Raw genomic sequence first — 20,779 nt, 5'->3', positions numbered from 1 at the left:
TTATACTTATAAATTTATAAATAATAAAATTTATAAATCTATATTGTACTTATAAATTTCTGAGGTAACCATGTTAATCCAGAATATTGGAATAATTTTTGGCAATTCATTGAAGACACCTGCAAACAGAGGTCAGTAAAACTCTGGAAAGTATCTAAAAGTATTGCCATTCTGCTCCTACCTCAGGGCTTTTGTACATACCTTTCCCCTTTGCCTGTAATTCCCTTTCTTTGAAGAGTTGAACAGTCAGAAAGGAAAAACCACCCCACCTGAAATATCAACCTTCTCCTCACTCACTGTCTATTTACCTTGTTTTATTATTTATTTTTCAGAGTTCTTTTCTCTAACCAATATGATACACTTGTTTTTTGTCTCTTTTCCCTGTTACTAGAATATAAGTCCCATAGGGAAAGGATGTTGCCTTGCTAATAGCTGTATCTTCTGCACGTAATATAATGCCTGATTCTGAGTATGTACTCGGAACCAAGTATTTGTTGTATACATAAATGAATTTATACTTAGCAACAAGTAGAAAGCTTAATTTTTTATGTACATTCAATTTTTATGCCACTTGATTTAAGAAGATGTAAATGAGGGGCCACCTGGGTGGTTCACTAAGTTAAGCATCTGCCTTTGGCTCAGGTCATGATCCCAGGGTCCTGGGATCGAATCCTGCATCAGGCTCCCTGCTCAGTGGGGAGTCTGCTTGACCCTCTCCCTCCCCCGCTAGTATTCTCTCACTGTCTCTCTCAAATAAATAAATAAAATCTTTAAAAAAATAAAAGAATATTTAATTGAGCTCAGAGAGTTTCAAAGAGAAGCATTTAACTGAAGGTTTTAGAGGGGAGGGAGGTAGGGGGATGGGTTGGTCCAGTGGTGGATATTAAGGAGGGCATGTATTTCATGGAGCACTGGGTGTTATATGTAAGCCATGAATCTTGGAACACTACATCAAAAACTAATGATATACTGTGTGGTGACTAACATAACATAATAAAATAAATAAAGTAATTGAAGGAGTGGTAGAATGTTTTCTAAAATATTGAGTTCTTCAGCTTGTAAAAACAATAACTAGATGTATACACAAAGTCAATAAAGTTATAAAATGTAAAGATTAGATGAAAATGGGCATTTTTATCAATTGCTAGTTATTTAGAGGTGTTCTTTAGTTTTGTGGAAAAATAAAAAGTTCTTTTTATACAATAGGAGTAAATATGGAGCTCTTAAATTTTTTAAAAAATCATAATTTTTAAAAGATATTACAGAGTTAGAAATGCATCTTACTTTGGAAAATAACACCATGAAGTTCAGTTATTGTGCTTCGTTCCAGCAGAAGCTGCAGAGTTTATCATTGCTCGTTGAGGTTCCAAGACCAAGTGCCTCAGTTGAACCTTTATTTTGGGACAGTGAGTGGTTAGCAACCCTAAAATGAGGACATACCCATATATGGCTGTAGATGCTTTTGGTGAGTGTATTTGGAGTCTAAAAGTAACCCCAGGTATTTGTCATAGAGAGTCATCTCTGCTCCGACCTAAATTTCATAGGCTCTCTGGGCAACCAGGCTGTGCCCATAGGCTGCAATGCTGCTTAGTCTTCCAGTCCCCAAAGAATGCTTTATTGTATTCATGTTTCCCACTCCAGTCTTGGCACATCCTTCGGGATCAAGGAATCTGTCACTCTATCACTTCTTCCTGTCCCCTTCCTTCCCCTCCCTTTAGTTCTCGTTGTTGCTTCTCTCCCCGAAGAGATTTCCTTCTAGTTGATGCCGGAATGTGGCTTATATTTTTGACCTTTGAGTCAGGCTTTGATTCTGAGACATTTGGCAGCTTGTTTGTTCAATGCTTGGGGAAAAGGTTGCTGCTTACAGTAGGATTTCGTTAACATTTATTTCTTTGCTTCCATATTATCTCATTTATGCTAAGGCTGCCCCCCACCCCCACTTGCATAGTCAAGGAATGAGGACTGGCAATGATCCATTCTTTTTGTGTTACTGTTTCTAGCTCACGATTTCAATAGCATGTTTGAAACTAGAATGCACTTTCATATTTTCTCCTTTTATCTCTGCCTCTTTGGATTTTTGGCAAACATCAAGGCAAATAAATCAGACCCACCACTGCAAACCCATCTGCTTTCAGGAGCATGTAAGCCGACCAGTTTGTGATGTATTACCATAGATCTAGCTCCAACATAGAACTAAAGGAGGATCCCTGTGAAGTAAGAATAGAAGGCACGTTCTAAGGTCAAGTACTTTTTAAGCTCTGAATCATTTATCTGCTGACTGTGAGTAGGCATGGTCTACAGTGGCATTTTTAATAACACTAACAAATTAGCATGGTATTTATACAGTTGAAGTTCTTTTTGGTAGATGAAAAGTAAACATGCGTTATACTTTGGATTTGACAATAGGGATTAATAAGAAAAGATGCTGTCATAGTTGTAAAAATGTAGCAAATTAAGGTATAGTCGAGGTTTTCACTTACTGACATCGCTTTTATACTTCATCTGGTGCATCTGGTGCTAAGGTCACATGGGAAAACAATCATCTGCAGTAGAATACCTTTCCAGTTGTTGACAGCCCAGAAATTGTTTTATAAAAAAAAAAAATAAATAGGCTATGGTCATCCAAACCTCTCTTCCTAATACTTGTTGACACTTGAATGCTGTATTCATATTTTTTTTTCTCACAACAAACAAGTAAGTGATGATTCTCTTGGAATAGGAATTAAGAGGACTGCAGACATTTTAAGGCATATATTTAATACTAGAAGAATGCCTCATATAATACTCTTGATAGCAGGCTGTAAAATGAATCCACTTAAAATGATCAAAAGTTAATTGAGCTACTTACCATCGCTCTTAGAGTTGGTTTTAAATTTATTTTCAACAAGCCAAATTATATCCTCTGTTGGAGCATGGATTTTATCACACTAGAGATGATACCTTTTTTGAAAATAAAAAGGTAATTAAGTCTTTTGACTTAGCAGTTTGGAGATTAAAGAAAAACCTTCAAAGTAAACTAAATAGAAATTTAGTTTCTACGTGGTGGTAGTGTCAGGGGTGTGGAGTGGTGAGGAGGCAGGTAAAACTCACTTTTGAAGACCTTCTTCCAAACTTTTCACAGTTGCTCTCTACTTCTGGTTAGAGTCAGCTTTTGTGTGTGGCCCAACCTGACTGCTTGTTAGGACAGATGCCATCAAGGACTTTGCCTACTAGTTACATACTTAGTGTTGATGGCCCAAAAGGAATGAGGGACAGTGGCATGTGTCCTCTTCATAACCATGACTTTAACCCTTCTCTGATTCTCAGAAGCTAAATTCTGAAGTGGTGATGAACATGGTAGCTCCTCTGGCAAATTTAGCTTCTCCTGAACCCTGACCTTTCCATCCTCCTCCTGGGTTGTGATATCTTTATTTCATGTATATATGCAGAGCTGGGGCCAGAATGTGTACCAGTTGGCAAAAACATTACTTTATGCAAATAATTATTCACTTTTGCTTTTATTCATGGATTAGTAGAAATAAGGATAATTTAAGACACATAAGATACATGATGGGAAATTCAGACTGGGGAATATATATCTTAAACTGTCCTCGTGCTGAAAGCACATTCATAACATTCATGACATCCAAAGAATTTGGATCATGTTGTTTCCTTCATTGTTTAACGTGCACACATGCAGAAAGATGTCTAAAATAGATTTTCACCAAAACATTTAAGTAGTTACATGTGGGGCACTTGGGAGGCTCAGTTGATGGAGTGTCTGCCTTCAGCTCAGGTCATGATCCCAGGGTCCTAGGATCGAGGCCTGCATCGGGGTCCCTGCTCAGCGGGGAGTCTGCTTCCCCCTCTTTTTCTGATCCTCCTCCCACCTTGTGCTCTCTCTCTTCAAATAAATAAATATCTTTAAAACAACTAAATAAATAATAAAAAATAATAAACAGTTAAATGTGGTTTTTAAGGAAAAGGAATAATAATTGACTATTTTTTACTTGTTTCTTTAATGAATACTCTGTTTCTATTAGGCAGTATGCGAATAAGTAAGCAATTGGCATGACCTAAATTTTGCATTATCATCCCATTTTACAGATGAGGAAACTGAAGTTTAGTGAGATTAAATAACTTGTTTAGGATCCTACACATATTAAGTAGAGTAGCCAGAAATAGAACCAAAGCCACTGATACACCATACTGGGCTGACAATCAGAATGGAAGTAAATTGCAGGTCACGATGTGAACCTCTCTGGATATTGGTGTAGCTGCCCATGAAGGAGTGACCACTTTCCTCTCCCCATTCCGATGAGAACGGTTAGGATTTAAAGAGACTCTGCTTATGGGAACCTTCCATGAAAATGATGTCATATCCGTTTTGGTTGTGCTATAAAATGTTTCTAGTCATATTTTTTTTTAAAAGTGTTTTCACATGAAACCTTTTAACTACAGATATTTAGGTGGTGAAATATTTGGCCTCTTTTGGGTCCTTCTCTATTTTATTTTGTGTAAAAATTCACAACTATAATTGGAATAAGTCTAAATAGAAAATTAATATTGAAAGTCATCATTTTATCTTCCTTTTACAGAGCATCAGCTTTGATTCAGTATTTGTTGAAAGAGTGAGTGAATTTGGGACTAATCTCCTGAATCTCAGGTCTGGATTCTTGAAATATATACTGTTGTTACTCTCAACAGTATGAGTAATTGGGAGATGATTAGCTTTACCTTTGAAAACATGATTATTTTCTCTAGTCTAGTACACAATTTCACCATATTGGTCTATTTGTAAGACTCTAGTGTACCTCCTGACCTTCGGTTATGTGAAAGGGATCAGTGAACAATACAGCAAAACATTTTATTTAGTTTATAAAGTGAAGTTCCAGAAATTGTTCCCTTAGTCAACTGAGAGCAATATGTTGGAAGAAAACTCTAGAAACACATATGTGTAGAAAGCATTTGAAAGTAATCCTAGGAAGGGAAGGCTCATTAAAGTCAGGAAAAGTTGATGATTTTTATTTCCATTTGATTTTTTGCCCATTTATTTTTAGAAACAAATCAGGAAGATTCAAGTATGCATAAAAAAAAATTACTCAGTATTATGCAAAGTTACTTTCTAGAAATTTTTAATCAATTTCCCTTTCTCTGAATCAGACTGTTGGTACCATTTAAACACAGTATGATGCCAAATGAGTAGGCAGTTTCCAGGGAATACAGTCCAATGATGTCTCTCCCTTAACATCTTGAAAAGTGTAAAAAGAGTTATCTTGTGAACCACTCAGCACATGTTTGCCCCTGAAATAGTTCAGCAGTGGAAGTAGTAACATTTTCATTGGTCATCTTTTCAAAGAGCTTATAAGTGGGAACTATGACTGTGTGGAAAGAGAACCTTCTATTAGGGAAAACCTGCACAATGAAAACTTTCTTCTACCTGATACCAGATCCCCTACTCGAGGGAGCTCCTCCTCAGACTCTGTACCAGACCATAGCTCGTTGTACATTACCTTTATATTCACCTTCTTATGTGCTCCCACCTCCCCTCAAAATTTTCTCTGTCCTCAGAACTTGCATTTGCCTTTATAAATATACACTTTCTGTGTATCCTCTTACTTAAAGATATGATCATTTTTTTAAGTTTCATTTTTATTCAGCTGTAGCAGTGCATTCCTCTAAGCCATCGGAATTTCCTCTGAACTGATTTGCAATGTGTTTGGTGTTTGCTAGCAAATTTGGAACATTTCAGTTTGTGTCCTTTCTCCACATGGTATAAGATCTAATTACCACTCAGCATGAAACAGCAGCTGAAGTGAAAAAGGCAGCAAGAGAAGGCCCTGGCTTAACTTAGAGCTAATCAACAACTTCCTTCTTACATACTACCCAGAGACAAAGAAAAAGGGAGCTAGAACTCATTAAAGTAACTCATGTATTAAACATTTTTTTTTCCTTCCTTGATCTTAACTGAAATGGGGGATTTGTTCAAATCTTTATGGAAGCAAGACATTAAATGACACGTTTAATTTGCACTAGTAGTCACAGATGCTTCCTTCAACTGTGCAAAATATTTTCATCATCAGGGTTGCTAAAAGTAGCCCCATCCTATTTTCTTGACATTTAAACAGATAAACAACATTTATGGGAATCAAATAAAATCAAATGAATGATTAACACTTTTACTCAATTTTGAGCTTTTGGATCCTGAATTTGTCTTAAAAAGAACTTCTAGATTTATCTTTAAAGCGTGTGTCATCCTAATGTCGTTTGGGGCTTTTTATTGTCTGGAATGAATGCATTAGGTAATCAACCTATCAGGAGGAAATGATGGGTATTTTTACTTTTTAAATTACTATGGTCTGAGTTTTCACTTATCAGATTATCAAAAATTTAAGAAGTTAGAGAATCTGTGGTGTCGGGCTGGTGTGGAAAACCATCTACTACATCAGCATTTGAAGAATGTGTTGTTACAACACCTCTGGAGGGAAAGTGCCTTCATCAAAAATGGAAATGCACATGCTCTTTGACCTAGCAATGCCACCTGTAGGAACCTGTTGTTGAACATGTATGCATAAAAATGTTCCTAGTGGTATTACTTGTAATATAAACAGAAATATGCAGAGAAGTCATTAATAGGAGAATATTAAACAAATCATGGCATGTCCATATCCAGATACCTTATTACTTTTGATAGCTGCTCTTAAAGAGAATGAAATACCATGTATTGATGAGAAATATTCTCTACATTATCTTATTACGTGAAAGGAGCAGATAGTTTTCTTCTATTTGTGCTTCAAAAAGCAGAGGATAGAGATGTGTTTATACAACTTTTCTCCCTCACCTCCCTCTCACATAAGCATATATTCACACATCTATAGATAGACGGATGAAGGATACAAAAGAAACTGTTGGTAGCATTTATGTCTGGTGAATGGGACTATGGGTCTGGAATGGGAGGCCGGTATTTTTGGTGGGGGCAGCATACTTTTTTTGCACAATTTGAGTATTTTTTTTAGCATGTATATATATTATTTTTTTTAATTAAAAAGAAATTTCAAATTAATGACCAGGTCTGTTTTTTTCTGTTTCAGGACTCAGCCCAGGAGGGTGTTATCACCCGAGACATTCATCGTACATTTCCTGCACATGATTACTTTAAAGATACCGGAGGAGATGGCCAGGAATCACTCTACAAGATCTGCAAGGTAGGGCCCTCCATCTCATTTTTTTCTAATTTATTTTACAGGGCCATATCTTAGGAACCCATTGTAAAGACTTTTAGATTTTTTTTCCTGTCTTCTTTTCTTAATTGCACTGCGCCCTATTGCTGCTAGACAGCCAAAGCCCCTTGCCAAGAACTCTCTGGTGTGAGAAAGAATTCAGGAGCAAGGTGTTTAGAGAAAGGGACAAAGATTTATTAAGACTAGAAGGAAGTTATTTCACAAAGTAGCTATCTCTCATCCTAGATGAGGAAGAGACCCTCTTTGCCTCTTATGAAGGGTGTTAAGGTTTTCAAATTAGCTAACGGTATAGGGAGGGGCTTACTCTCTAGCTTTGGGTTTACATTTCCAGTGGGTGGTTAGTTTCATTGTTTTAGGGTTGCAGAGTTACCTACAGGGAGCAGTTTGAAGGATGTTGAGCTTTTACTGCTGGAGGGAGTGGCGTTTTGTGATTTTCTAGGAGTCAAATTTTGTGACTCTTTTTGTGACTGCTGGCTTTTAGGTTAAGGGTCAGCCTAAAACCAGAATGACTTGACTTAGGTCAGCTTGTCTCTTGAGTCTCCATTTGCTCCTGCCTCAGTGTTCTCTGCTCAGCTCAGAATCCTGAAGGCAGTTTCCTGGCTGCATGTCCCATCAGGGAGGGGGCTCAGTAACGCCTCATTTTGGCTCTGCTGCTAACAAGAAAGGAACAAAAGGTCTTCTCAGGTTACGCAGCAAAGGCTGCTAGGAGTCCTGATGGCTGTCCTCCTGAGAAGATAATGTGGCAGTTGACAATTTTTGTCACATAAGGGTAAGAAAACAGTGTGGTTTTTAAATACTAGCAAGTTCTCTGAAAGTTTTGGTGTATTCTGACATGTCACATTAGACATCTTCATGCATTAGACATCTTCATGCACATTAGACATCTTCATGGTGTATTCTAACATGTCACATTAGACATCTTTATGTCCCATTTTAAATTCTTTCAAAAATTTTCAAGGTTATATCAGGATTGCAAAATAACTTTTTAAATCATTATTTATAGTTAACTCATATTGTCAGTGCTAATTGAGGCCAAAAGCTAAAAATTACAACGTCCATTCAGCAAAGTTTTACCCTTTCTCCTCAAATTTAAGATGCCTTGTGAAATGTTGTCTGTAACTTAACATCGTCCTCACCCCCCATTACAATAGAGATTACTACTGAAGATGAACTACACAAAAGTCTTGTAATAATGTGGAGGAAAAAGCGAGTACCAAGGCTAAGCTTATAAGTTATGTAATCAGTTCCTGAATTATCAAATTTATCCTTTCATTGCATAGCGAAATTTGCCAGTAAGTATTCAGGAGTACATATCAGTATCATTTTATATTTACTGATTTTTTTATATTACTTATAAAAGTACTTGCCTGCTTGCGATCCACATAGGACTGATGCTTCATTCTGCAAATGGCATAGCTTTCATTATAATCCTTCTTGCATATTTGTAGTTTAGCCCTTGGCCCACTCATATTTGATCTTGTTTTTCTTTTCTTTTCTTTTTTTCCTTCTCTCTTGATGTAGCCATTTGGAGGATTATCATTCAGTGCTAGAAATGCATAGATAACTTAAAATCTGAGAGTGTACTGACTTCTGGAAAGTAATACATCGTCTAGTTTTTAAAAATGCCACAAACCATTGAATACCATTACAACTGTATAATATATTCATTATATGATTGTAAAAGGCAAAATTATTAAAAATTTTTTCTACCAGTTTTGAAATTCTATAAGCTAGTTAGCTTGTCATGTCAAAATTTATGTAGTTTCCTGGTTTATGGAGAAGCATCTGATTTACGATATATGGGAGAACATTTTCCTCCTCGCATTCAGCATATTTTCAGCCAATAAGTAACTTTTTCCTTCAGTTTTTCTCTGGCTGATACTAGAGAGCTTTTTCCATGTAACCAAAGCAGATGATTTTATGTGCTTGCAGCCTCTGACTTAAAATTTTGCTCCCTTGTAGTAAAAGCTGTATTCCCCTCATTATACAATATTGACAGGAGAAATATCTGAACCAGTACCAAACACAAAGATAACATTTAAATAGTTGGCACACTTAAATAGTTGACATCTTTGATATTGCAGATAATAATCCAACCGTGAATTCGTTACACAGTGTTCGTAGTATGTTCACATACTGCATGTAGCCACGTTAGATTATTAGTGTATACTTGCAACATGATTAGAGAGTTTTAAACCTCTAAGTAAAGAATATTGCAACAATGTAGCTCTAAAATACCTTGTAACTGCTGAATATTTTAAATTACACTAAATTTTTTAAAAATGTGGACAACAAAAGAATCATATTAAAAGCATTTCAGAATTCAAGATAATAAAGAAAAGTTGCTAAAGCTTGTAATGTACTAAAATATATATGACCTAAACATGATTTTACAGAACCCTTTGATAATGGGGGTGATCAGAAATGAATGTATCAGAATGTGTTGGAGAGACCCAAATTTGCTGTGTTCTTTTTTTTTTTTTATGATTCTATATGCTTTATTATCTGTCCCATTACATTTCTAAAGGCTATCTGTTGCTTTTGTAAATTTTTTTTTTAATTTTTTATTTTTTATAAACATATATTTTTATCCCCAGGGGTACAGGTCTGTGAATCACCAGGTTTACACACTTCACAGCACTCACCAAAGCACATACCCTCCCCAGTGTCCATAATCCCACCCCCTTCTCCCAAACCCCCTCCCCCCAGCAACCCTCAGTTTGTTTTGTGAGATTAAGAGTCAGTTATGGTTTGTCTCCCTCCCAATCCCATCTTGTTTCATTGATTCTTCTCCTACCCACTTAAGCCCCCATGTTGCATCACCACTTCCTCATATCAGGGAGATCATATGATAGTTGTCTTTCTCTGCTTGACTTATTTCGCTAAGCATGATACGCTCTAGTTCCATCCATGTTGTTGCAAATGGCAAGATTTCATTTCTTTTGATGGCTGCATAGTATTCCATTGTGTATATATACCACATCTTCTCGATCCATTCATCTGTTGATGGACATCTAGGTTCTTTCCATAGTTTGGCTATTGTGGACATTGCTGCTATAAACATTCGGGTGCATGTGTCCCTTTGGATCACTACATTTGTATCTTTAGGGTAAATACCCAATAGTGCAATTGCTGGGTCATAGGGCAGTTCTATTTTCAACATTTTGAGGAACCTCCATGCTGTTTTCCAGAGTGGCTGCACCAGCTTGCATTCCCACCAACAGTGTTGGAGGGTTCCCCTTTCTCCGCATCCTCGCCAGCATCTGTCATTTCCTGACTTGTTGATTTTAGCCATTCTGATTGGTGTGAGGTGATATCTCATTGTGGTTTTGATTTGTATTTCCCTGATGCCGAGTGATATGGAGCACTTTTTCATGTGTCTGTTGGCCATCTGGATGTCTTCTTTGCAGAAATGTCTGTTCATGTCTTCTGCCCATTTCTTGATTGGATTATTTGTTCTTTGGGTGTTGAGTTTGCTAAGTTCTTTATAGATTCTGGACACTAGTCCTTTATCTGATATGTCGTTTGCAAATATCTTCTCCCATTCTGTCAGTTGTCTTTTGATTTTGTTAACTGTTTCCTTTGCTGTGCAAAAGCTTTTGATCTTGATGAAATCCCAATAGTTCATTTTTTCCCTTGCTTCCCTTGCCTTTTGCGTTGTTCCTAGGAAGATGTTGCTGCGGCAGAGGTCGAAGAGGTTGCTGCCCGTGTTCTCCTCAAGGATTTTGATGGATTCCTTTCGCACATTGAGGTCCTTCATCCATTTTGAGTCTATTTTTGTGTGTGGTGTAAGGAAATGGTCCAATTTCATTTTTCTGCATGTGGCTGTCCAATTTTCCCAGCACCATTTATTGAAGAGGCTGTCTTTTTTCCATTGGACATTCTTTCCTGCTTTGTCGAAGATTAGTTGACCATAGATTTGAGGGTCTATTTCTGGGCTCTCTATTCTGTTCCATTGATCTATGTGTCTGTTTTTGTGCCAGTACCATGCTGTCTTGATGATGACAGCTTTGTAATAGAGCTTGAAGTCCGGAATTGTGATGCCACCAACGTTGGCTTTCTTTTTCAATATCCCTTTGGCTATTCGAGGTCTATTTCTGGTTCCATATAAATTTTAGCATTATTTGTTCCATTTCTTTGAAAAAGATGGATGGTACTTTGATAGGAATTGCATTAAATGTGTAGATTGCTTTAGGTAGCATAGACATTTTCACAATATTTATTCTTCCAATCCAGGAGCATGGAACATTTTTTCCATTTCTTTGTGTCTTCCTCAATTTCTTTCATGAGTACTTTATAGTTTTCTGAGTATAGATTCTGTGTCTCTTTGGTTAGGTTTATTCCTATGTATCTTATGGTTTTGGATGCAATTGTAAATGGGATTGACTCCTTAATATCTCTTTGTTCTGTCTTGCTGTTGGTGTAGAGAAATGCAACTGATTTCTATGCATTGATTTTATATCCTGACACTTTACTGAATTCCTGTACAAGTTCTAGCAGTTTTGGAGTGGAGTCTTTTGGGTTTTCCACATATAGTATCATATCATCTGCGAAGAGTGATAATTTGACTTCTTCTTTGCCGATTTGGATGCCTTTAATTTCCTTTTGTTGTCTGATTGCTGAGGCTAGGACCTCTAGTAGCTATTAATGAGGTGCAATCAAAAATGGAGGCTCTAACTGCTAGGATAAATGAGGCAGAAGAAAGAATTAGTGATATAGAAGACCAAATGACAGAAAATAAAGAAGCTGAGCAAAAGAGGGACAAACAGCTACTGGACCACGAGGGGAGAATTCAAGAGATAAGTGACACCATAAGACGAAACAACATTAGAATAATTGGGATTCCAGAAGAAGAAGAAAGAGAGAGGGGAGCAGAAGGTATACTGGAAAGAATTATTGGGGAGAATTTCCCCAATATGGCAAAGGGAATGAGCATCAAAATTCAGGAGGTTCAGAGAACGCCCCTCAAAATCAATAAGAATAGGCCCACACCCCGTCACCTAATAGTAAAATTTACAAGTCTCAGTGACAAAGAGAAAATCCTGAAAGCAGCCCGGGAAAAGAAGTCTGTAACATACAATGGTAAAAATATTAGATTGGCAGCTGACTTATCCACAGAGACCTGGCAGGCCAGAAAGAGCTGGCATGATATTTTCAGAGCACTAAACGAGAAAAACATGCAGCCAAGAATACTATATCCAGCTAGGCTATCATTGAAAATAGAAGGAGAGATTAAAAGCTTCCAGGACAAACAAAAACTGAAAGAATTTGCAAATACCAAACCAGCTCTACAGGAAATATTGAAAGGGGTCCTCTAAGCAAAGAGAGAGCCTACAAGTGGTAGATCAGAAAGGAACAGAGACCATATACAGTAACAGTCACCTTACAGGCAATACAATGGCACTAAATTCATATCTCTCAATAGTTACCCTGAATGTGAATGGGCTAAATGCCCCTGTCAAAAGACACAGGGTATCAGAATGGATAAAAAAACAAAACCCATCTATATGTTGCCTCCAAGAAACACATTTTAAGCCCGAAGACACCTCCAGATTTAAAGTGAGGGGGTGGAAAAGAATTTACCATGCTAATGGACATCAGAAGAAAGCAGGAGTGGCAATCCTTATATCAGATCAATTAGATTTTAAGCCAAAGACTATAATAAGAGATGAGGAAGGACACTTTATCATACTCAAAGGGTCTGTCCAACAAGAAGATCTAACAATTTTAAATATCTATGCCCCCAACGTGGGAGCAGCCAACTATATAAACCAATTAATAACAAAATCAAAGAAACACATCAACAATAATACAATGATAGTAGGGGACTTTAACACTCCCCTCACTGAAATGGACAGGTCATCCAAGCAAAAGATCAGCAAGGAAATAAAGGCCTTAAATGACACACTGGACCAGATGGACATCACAGATATATTCAGAATATTTCATCCCAAAGCAACAGAATACACATTCTTCTCTAGTGCACATGGAACATTCTCCAGAATAGATCACATCCTCGGTCCTAAATCAGGACTCAACCGGTATCAAAAGATTGGGATCATTCCCTGCATATTTTCAGACCACAATGCTCTAAAGCTAGAACTCAACCACAAAAGGAAGTTTGGAAAGAATCCAAATACATGGAGACTAAACAGTATCCTTCTAAAGAATGAATGGGTCAACCGGGAAATTAAAGAAGAATTGAAAAAAATCATGGAAACAAATGATAATGAAAATACAACGGTTCAAAATCTGTGGGACACAACAAAGGCAGTCCTGAGAGGAAAATATATAGCGGTACAAGCCTTTCTCAAGAAACAAGAAAGGTCTCAGGTACACAACCTAACCCTACACCTAAAGGAGCTGGAGAAAGAACAAGAAAGAAACCCTAAGCCCAGCAGGAGAAGAGAAATCATAAAGATCAGAGCAGAAATCAATGAAATAGAAACCAAAAAAACAATAGAACAAATCAACGAAACTAGGAGCTGGTTCTTTGAAAGAATTAATAAAATTGATAAACCCCTGGCCCGACTTATCAAAAAGAAAAAAGAAAGGACCCAAATAAATAAAATCATGAATGAAAGAGGAGAGATCACAACTAACACCAAAGAAATACAAACTATTATAAGAACATACTATGAGCAACTCTACGGCAATAAATTTGACAATCTGGAAGAAATGGATGCATTCCTAGAAACATATAAACTACCACAACTGAACCAGGAAGAAATAGAAAGCCTGAACAGACCCATAACCAGTAAGGAGATTGAAACAGTCATTAAAAATCTCCAAACAAACAAAAGCCCAGGGCCAGACGGCTTCCCGGGGGAATTCTACCAAACATTTAAAGAAGAACTAATTCCTATTCTCCTGAAACTGTTCCAAAAAATAGAAATGGAAGGAAAACTTCCAAACTCATTTTATGAGGCCAGCATCACCTTGATCCCAAAACCAGACAAGGATCCCACCAAAAAAGAGAGCTATAGACCGATATCCTTGATGAACACAGATGCGAAAATACTCAACAAAATATTAGCCAATAGGATTCAACAGTACGTTAAAAAGATTATTCACCACGACCAAGTGGGATTTATTCCAGGGCTGCAAGGTTGGTTCAACATCCGCAAATCAGTCAATGTGATACAACACATCAATAAAAGAAAGAACAAGAACTATATGATACTCTCAATAGATGCTGAAAAAGCATTTGACAAAGTACAGCATCCCTTCCTGATCAAAACTCTTCAAAGTGTAGGGATAGAGGGCACATACCTCAATATCATCAAAGCCATCTATGAAAAACCCACCGCAAATATCATTCTCAATGGAGAAAAACTGAAAGCTTTTCCGCTAAGGTCAGGAACACGGCAGGGATGTCCATTATCACCACTGCTATTCAACATAGTACTAGAGGTGCTGTGTTCTTGAGTGACACAATTCCTTCTCTTCTGGATTTGTTTTTTAGCAATTTAGTGCTCATGCAGGAAATCTCAGGTGGTGGTGTTAACTCACAAACAGGAAAGCGTACTTATAAGTACTTTAGAATTGAATATTCTTCTCAAGTTTGTAAATATACTTTCCTTGGCTTTTTCTATCCAATTTGAGCTGTAGTCTTTGACTTTAGGACTTTCATCCCATATCCCCAAAAGTTGCTAGATGTAAAAAGGCCACTGAATGTGGCCTTTCATTTTTATCAATCATTTTTATTTCTAGAATCATATCCAACATCATACCTCACATTCTCAGCAATATACCTTTGAGTTTCCATCCTGGATACTTTGCACAAACCTGAAACATTAATACCTTGTTTTTAAAAAGTGGCTTCTTTATCAGTTCTTTTTTTGTGTCCCCCCCCCCCCCCCCCAAATAATCTTTTTCGTGTCTTAGTGCACTGGCCAGAACCTCCATTGTAGGTGTTAAAAGGAAGCAATCATAGTGGATATCCTTGTTTTGCTCCTGATTGTTTAAAAAAAAAAAAAAGTGATAATGATTTACCAATCAGAATGATATATCTTATTCACATCAGCATCACACTTAGAGTCCTTTTTTTATGCAGTGCCTTTCATGTGTTATAATAATTTCAAATTTACAAAGTACTTTCGCATATATTACCTCATTTATTTCCGACAACTTATCAGTGGAGCCTATACTAGAAATGTAGTATGCTGTGCTCTTAAATTGAGACAGAAATTATTAAGAGAATTTCAATTATAATAAGCATGGAAATCAATTTTGGTTTCAAAGATACAGAAGTCCGACTGTGGTTGAAAAGTTTTCTGTGGCTCTGGTGAAATGAGAAATGATCTGAACTGTCAGATTAAACAGAAGACTGTTAAAAACTTGCTGTCATGTTTTAATGGCCCTGCCAATTTCCGTTTTTGCCTCTTAATATCTTTTTCAGAGTAGGAGGAAATTGAAATGGCTCAAAGATTCTTCTGTTGTCATAAATTTATGTGTGGAAGTTAAACTGACAGTATAATAGAATTCATAGGATTCTGAAAACGAAAAGTTTAGGGTCCTCCTGCCTCTCTCCCTCCTTCCCTTCCTCCTTCCTTCTTGTCTTTCCTATTAGTCAAGTCAATAACATTTTAAAATAGTGTCCTTGAAAGGAGGAAAAAAATACTAGCTCCCCAAATATCTTTAGCACTTTTCTATTTTAAATATGATATAAAATCTATTTTGAGTTGGGAGACAGGTTGGCACAGTTTAAAGGACTGAACATCAGGAAATCTGGTTCTTGATTCTTTTCTTAAGCAGACTTAAGACTATGGGAAAATCACTTTTTGGATTTCCTCCTCATTAAGGCTATGGGGTCTGATATGATTATTCCGATTTCCAGTTCTAATTTGCAGTGATTCTAAGTGTTTAAATTTTTTTTCTTAAAATATAACAGATGAGTGCAGGATTGAACAATTCCTATGTCAGGAATAATATATATAAAATATAACTGTGTCTCTCAGTTTCCAAGCTATAGGTGAGTATGATTTAATGTTGAAGACTTCACCTGGCTTTCTGTTGTGTTTGGGTATGTGTTTCATGCACACATGAAATGGATTATGTTTAGTAATTTACTTTGAGATACACATCTCTTTAAAGACCTAAGGCCAGTCAGTCATAGTAATCAGTTAAAATATTGTTCACAACTGTATAGATTGAAGAGACACTTGGTGTGCAATTTAATTTGAGGCATATTGCCTTTTCTAATTTTCTGATCAAAGTAACTGTTTTCTGAAAAAGAGGCTACTGCTGTGAATTGGATGGGAGGGATTGAATATATTACAGAGAGATCAATACCTTTGTTCATCTGAGTTAATAGTGTGATCGTATAATGGTTTGTGGAAGGACAAAAATAAACTTAATCCTTGTTTTATCAAATATTCTCAAAACAAGATTGGATTTAATATAAAAACTAAAACATTTCAGGTATTATTTTGATACCAGTAATGAGTGACCTGCTGCATGATTTTGAAGAATGCAAATGATCACTGACTACTGTAAAGTTAGATATAATTATACATTATTGTTTTCTAGAGTTAGGAGGTGTTAGTGGTTATAGGGATGAATTATTTTTCACGAGTTGATTGTATATTCAATATAAGTTTCTATTTGACTAAGTGTAATACAACTCTCTTCCTTGGGGTACCTGAATGATTCCTTGTTTGAATGACAGCATTTACTGAACACATTATAGGCCACTATTCTTTACAAAGCCCAATTTGTTTTTTGTTTTTTTTTATTTTATTTTTTTACTTTATTTTTTCAGTGTTCCAAGATTCATTGTTTATGCACCACACCCAGTGCTCCATGCAATACATGCCCTCCTTAATACCCAGCACCAGTGCTCACCCCTCATCCCACCGCCCTCCCCTCTAAAACCCTCAGTTTGTTTCTCAGAGCCCACAGACTCTCATGGGGCTTCGCACTTAGTGGGGTGTCAACTTGGAAGATTCTTTCTCTCCTCCCTCTGCCTCTCCCCCTGCTCATGCTTGCTCTCTCTCTCTCTCCCAAATGAATAAATAAATCTTAAAAAAGAAAAGACCCTAGGGACATCACTTTTTAAAAAAAACATTTATGTATTTATTTGAGAGAGTCAGGGAGAGCTCGGCAGAGGGAGAAGAGCCTGATGTGGGGCTCGATCCCAGGACCCTGGGATCATGACCTGAGCCGAAGGCAGAGGCTTTAACCCACTGAGCCACCCAGGCGCCCCTATATTTTTTCTTGTAGCTAATTATAAAGCAGTCTTCTTTTTTTTTTCCACTAGTTTTATCAAGGAAAAAATTGGCACACCTCACTGTGTAAGTTTAAGATGTACAGCATGATTGTTTGATTTACATATATTGTGAAATGATTATCAAAATGGGTTTAGTTAGTACCTATTATCTCATATAGATACAACAAAAAGAAGAGGATCTCAGGATCCACTCCCTTAACAACTTCTGCATATTCCCTACAGCAGTGTTACCTGTCATCATCAGGCTCTACGTTACATCCCCAGTATTCACTCATCTTGTAACTGCAGGTTTCTCCCTGTTGACCACCATCATCCAATTTCCCCTCTTCCCACCACCTGCCTTTGGTAACCACAAATCTGATCTCTTTTTCTATGAGTTTGGTGTTATGTTTGTTCTTTAGAGTCTACATGGAAGTGTGGTGGTATGGAATGTTTCTTTCTCTGACTTACTATTGGAGGCATCATGCCTTCAAGGTCCATCCATGTTAGGTCGTCATCTTGATAAAGAATGGTTTCCTTAAAATCACCTTACATCTCATTGTTATCATTAAAGAACTTTAATAAGTATAACATTTAATATATGTATAGAAAAATGCACAGATATTGAGAATACAACTTAGTAAATTTTTACCAAGTGAGCATGTATAATCACTATAGAATAAAGATACAGAATTTTACTAGCATTCCAGGAGCTTTCCTTTCTTTCTTTTACCAGTGATTTCCTCCCCCAAAGGTAACCACCATCTGATTTTTATTACTATACATCAGTATTACATCTTTTTGAAATTTAAAATGTTGATTTACATAGGAAGGATTCTATTATATGCTTTCTTTTGCTCCCAATGTCTGTGAAGTTTATCCATGTTATTGTATACGGCAGTATGCTGCTTCATGTTCCATGGCATAAATATACTAAAATATAGTGTCCATTGTATTCTTGGACACATGCATTTGGTTTGTTGTCAGTTAGGAATAATGCTGGTATGTACATGCTGGTATTAATAGTGTTTTCTTACACATATGTATGCATTTCTGTTGGGTATAGGCCACAGATGGAATTTCTGGGTCAAAGTGTATAAACATGTTCGCCTTCAGAAGATATTGCTAAACAGGTTTTCAATTTTATAGTTTATATTTCAACCAGCAGTGTGTAAGAATTCCAGTTGTGCTCTGTATTTTCACCAACACTCGGACAACTTTCAGATTTCAACCATTTTGGTGGATGTGCAGTAGTATTTCATTGTGGTTTCATATGCATTCTCCTTATGACTTCAGAAGATGAGCACTTTCCACATGCCTGCTGCCCATCAGGATAGCCCCTGTTGTGACAAACTTGTTATTGCTTATTTTTGCAATTGGGTTTCCTCTTATTACTGCCCTATAGTAGATTATTTTCTGCATCACAAGTATGAGTCCTTTTTTAGGTATATGCATTGCTAACATCTTTTCTCTGGCTTGCTTTTTTACTCTAAAAAAGTATCTCTTGATGAACAGATGCTATTAATTTTTTAAAGGCCCAATTTATTAACTTTTTCTTTTTTTAGTATATTTTTGTCTTGTTTAAGAAATATTTGTTTAACCAAAAGTCATGTTTAACCCAAAGTCATGAAAATATTTTGTAATGTAATCTAGAAATTTTATTCTTTTGCTATTTACACTAAGGATTATATACCTGTCTACAGTTGATTATTGTATGAGATAGAATTCAAGCTTCATTTTCCTTCCATATGTATCTCTAATTGATCCAGCATTATTATTTTTTAAATATTTTATTTACTTATTTGACAGATAGAGATCACAAGTAGGCAGAGAGGCAGGCGGAGGGGCGGGGGGTGGGGAAGCAGGCTCCCCACCGAGCAGAGAGCCCAATACAGGGCTCAATCCCAGGACCCTGGGATCATGACCTGAGCCAAAGAGGCTTTAACCCACTGAGCCACCCAGGCACCCCACCCAGCATTATTTTTAAGCAACCATTTAAACAACCATTCTTTCTCCACTGTATTGCTGCAGTATCCTTGTCATAAATTTGATCCATGTATATGTGGGTGTGTATTTGGACCATTTTTAAAAATTCTTGGTTTTACATTATATATATATATATGTATATATATGATATATAACACTGTGTAAATTTAAGATGTATAGTATATTCATTTGATAATTTATATATTGTAATGTGATTGCTATTATAGTAATATTTAGCACCTCTATCATTTTACATAATTATCCTATCCTTTTAGTGGTTGGAATAATTAAGTGTTAGTTTCTGAGCAAGTTTGATTACTATAGTACAGTATTATTGACTATGTTTATTATACTGTGCATTCAATCTCTTATTTACTACTTGTTATTAGTTCGTACCCTTAAGGAGTATCAGTCTTATCCCCTGCCTCCATCCCCTGGTAATTGCCATTTTACTCTCTGTTTTTTACAAGTTTGACTTTTTTAATTACACATATAAGCCAAATCATACAGTACTTGTCTTTCTCTGTCTGACTTAACTCACTTAGCATAGTGCCCATCCATGTTGTTATAAATGACAGGATATCCTGTTTTCTCATGGCTGAGTAATATTCCAGTGTGTGTGTGTGTGTGTGTGTGTGTGTGTGTGTGTGTGTATTTAGGTTGCTTCTGTATCTTAGCTTTTGTGAATAATGCCACACTAAACATTGGCATTACCTATATCTCTTTGAAATCGTGTTTTCATTTCTGCACCATTCCATTCAATTGATCTACTTGTCTATCTTGGTGCCAACATCACACTATTAGAATTAGAGCAGCTTAACAACAAGACTTTTTTATATTAGCATTTTATTCTGTTTAAAGTCTTAGAAGGCCACAGGATGGGTGATACTATTTTCATTTCAAAGAACAGAACAATTTATGTCCATAGTATCTAGAGTTAGACAAATCTAGTGTTTCTTTTCTTTTTCTTTTTTTGTAGTTTCAAGTTTTTATTTCAATTCCAATTAGTTCACATTCATTGTAGTATTAGTTTTAGGTGTAGAATTTAGGGATTCATCACTTACACACAATGCCTGGTGCTCATCACAAGTGCCCTACTTAATCCACATCACCCATTTAATCTACCCCCTCTCCCACCTCCCCTCTGGTAACTATCAGTTTGTTTTTTATAGTTGAGTCTTTTTTGCCTCTCTCCTTTTACCCCCTATGTTCATCTGTTTTGTTTCTTAAATTTCACATGGAAGTGAAAACTTAAGGTATTTGTCTTTCTCTAACTTACTTCACTTAGCCTAATAGTCTCCAGCTCCAATGATGTGGATACATTGTTGTAGACTGCGAGGTTTTATTCTTTTTTATGGCTGAG

The 20,779-nt window shown here is 36.5% G+C and overlaps 1 protein-coding gene across 2 annotated transcripts in view; it reads left to right on the top strand.

Annotated features, from left to right (window-relative positions):
* The window catches only part of RABGAP1L (RAB GTPase activating protein 1 like), a 769,947-nt gene that overhangs the window by 437,195 nt on the left and 311,973 nt on the right, over window positions 1-20,779 (top strand). For both annotated transcript variants that reach the window (XM_059412860.1, XM_059412861.1), the window contains exon 14: window positions 7,071-7,184. In XM_059412860.1, coding sequence (XP_059268843.1) covers window positions 7,071-7,184 — 114 coding nt within the window. The remainder of the gene's footprint in view (window positions 1-7,070; window positions 7,185-20,779) is intronic.

Source organism: Mustela nigripes, chromosome 10 (assembly GCF_022355385.1).
Source record: "Mustela nigripes isolate SB6536 chromosome 10, MUSNIG.SB6536, whole genome shotgun sequence".
Classification (NCBI taxonomy): Eukaryota; Metazoa; Chordata; class Mammalia; order Carnivora; family Mustelidae; genus Mustela; species Mustela nigripes.
The sequence above is the reverse complement of the archived record's forward strand: the minus strand, read 5'-3'. Positions and strand labels throughout refer to the sequence as shown.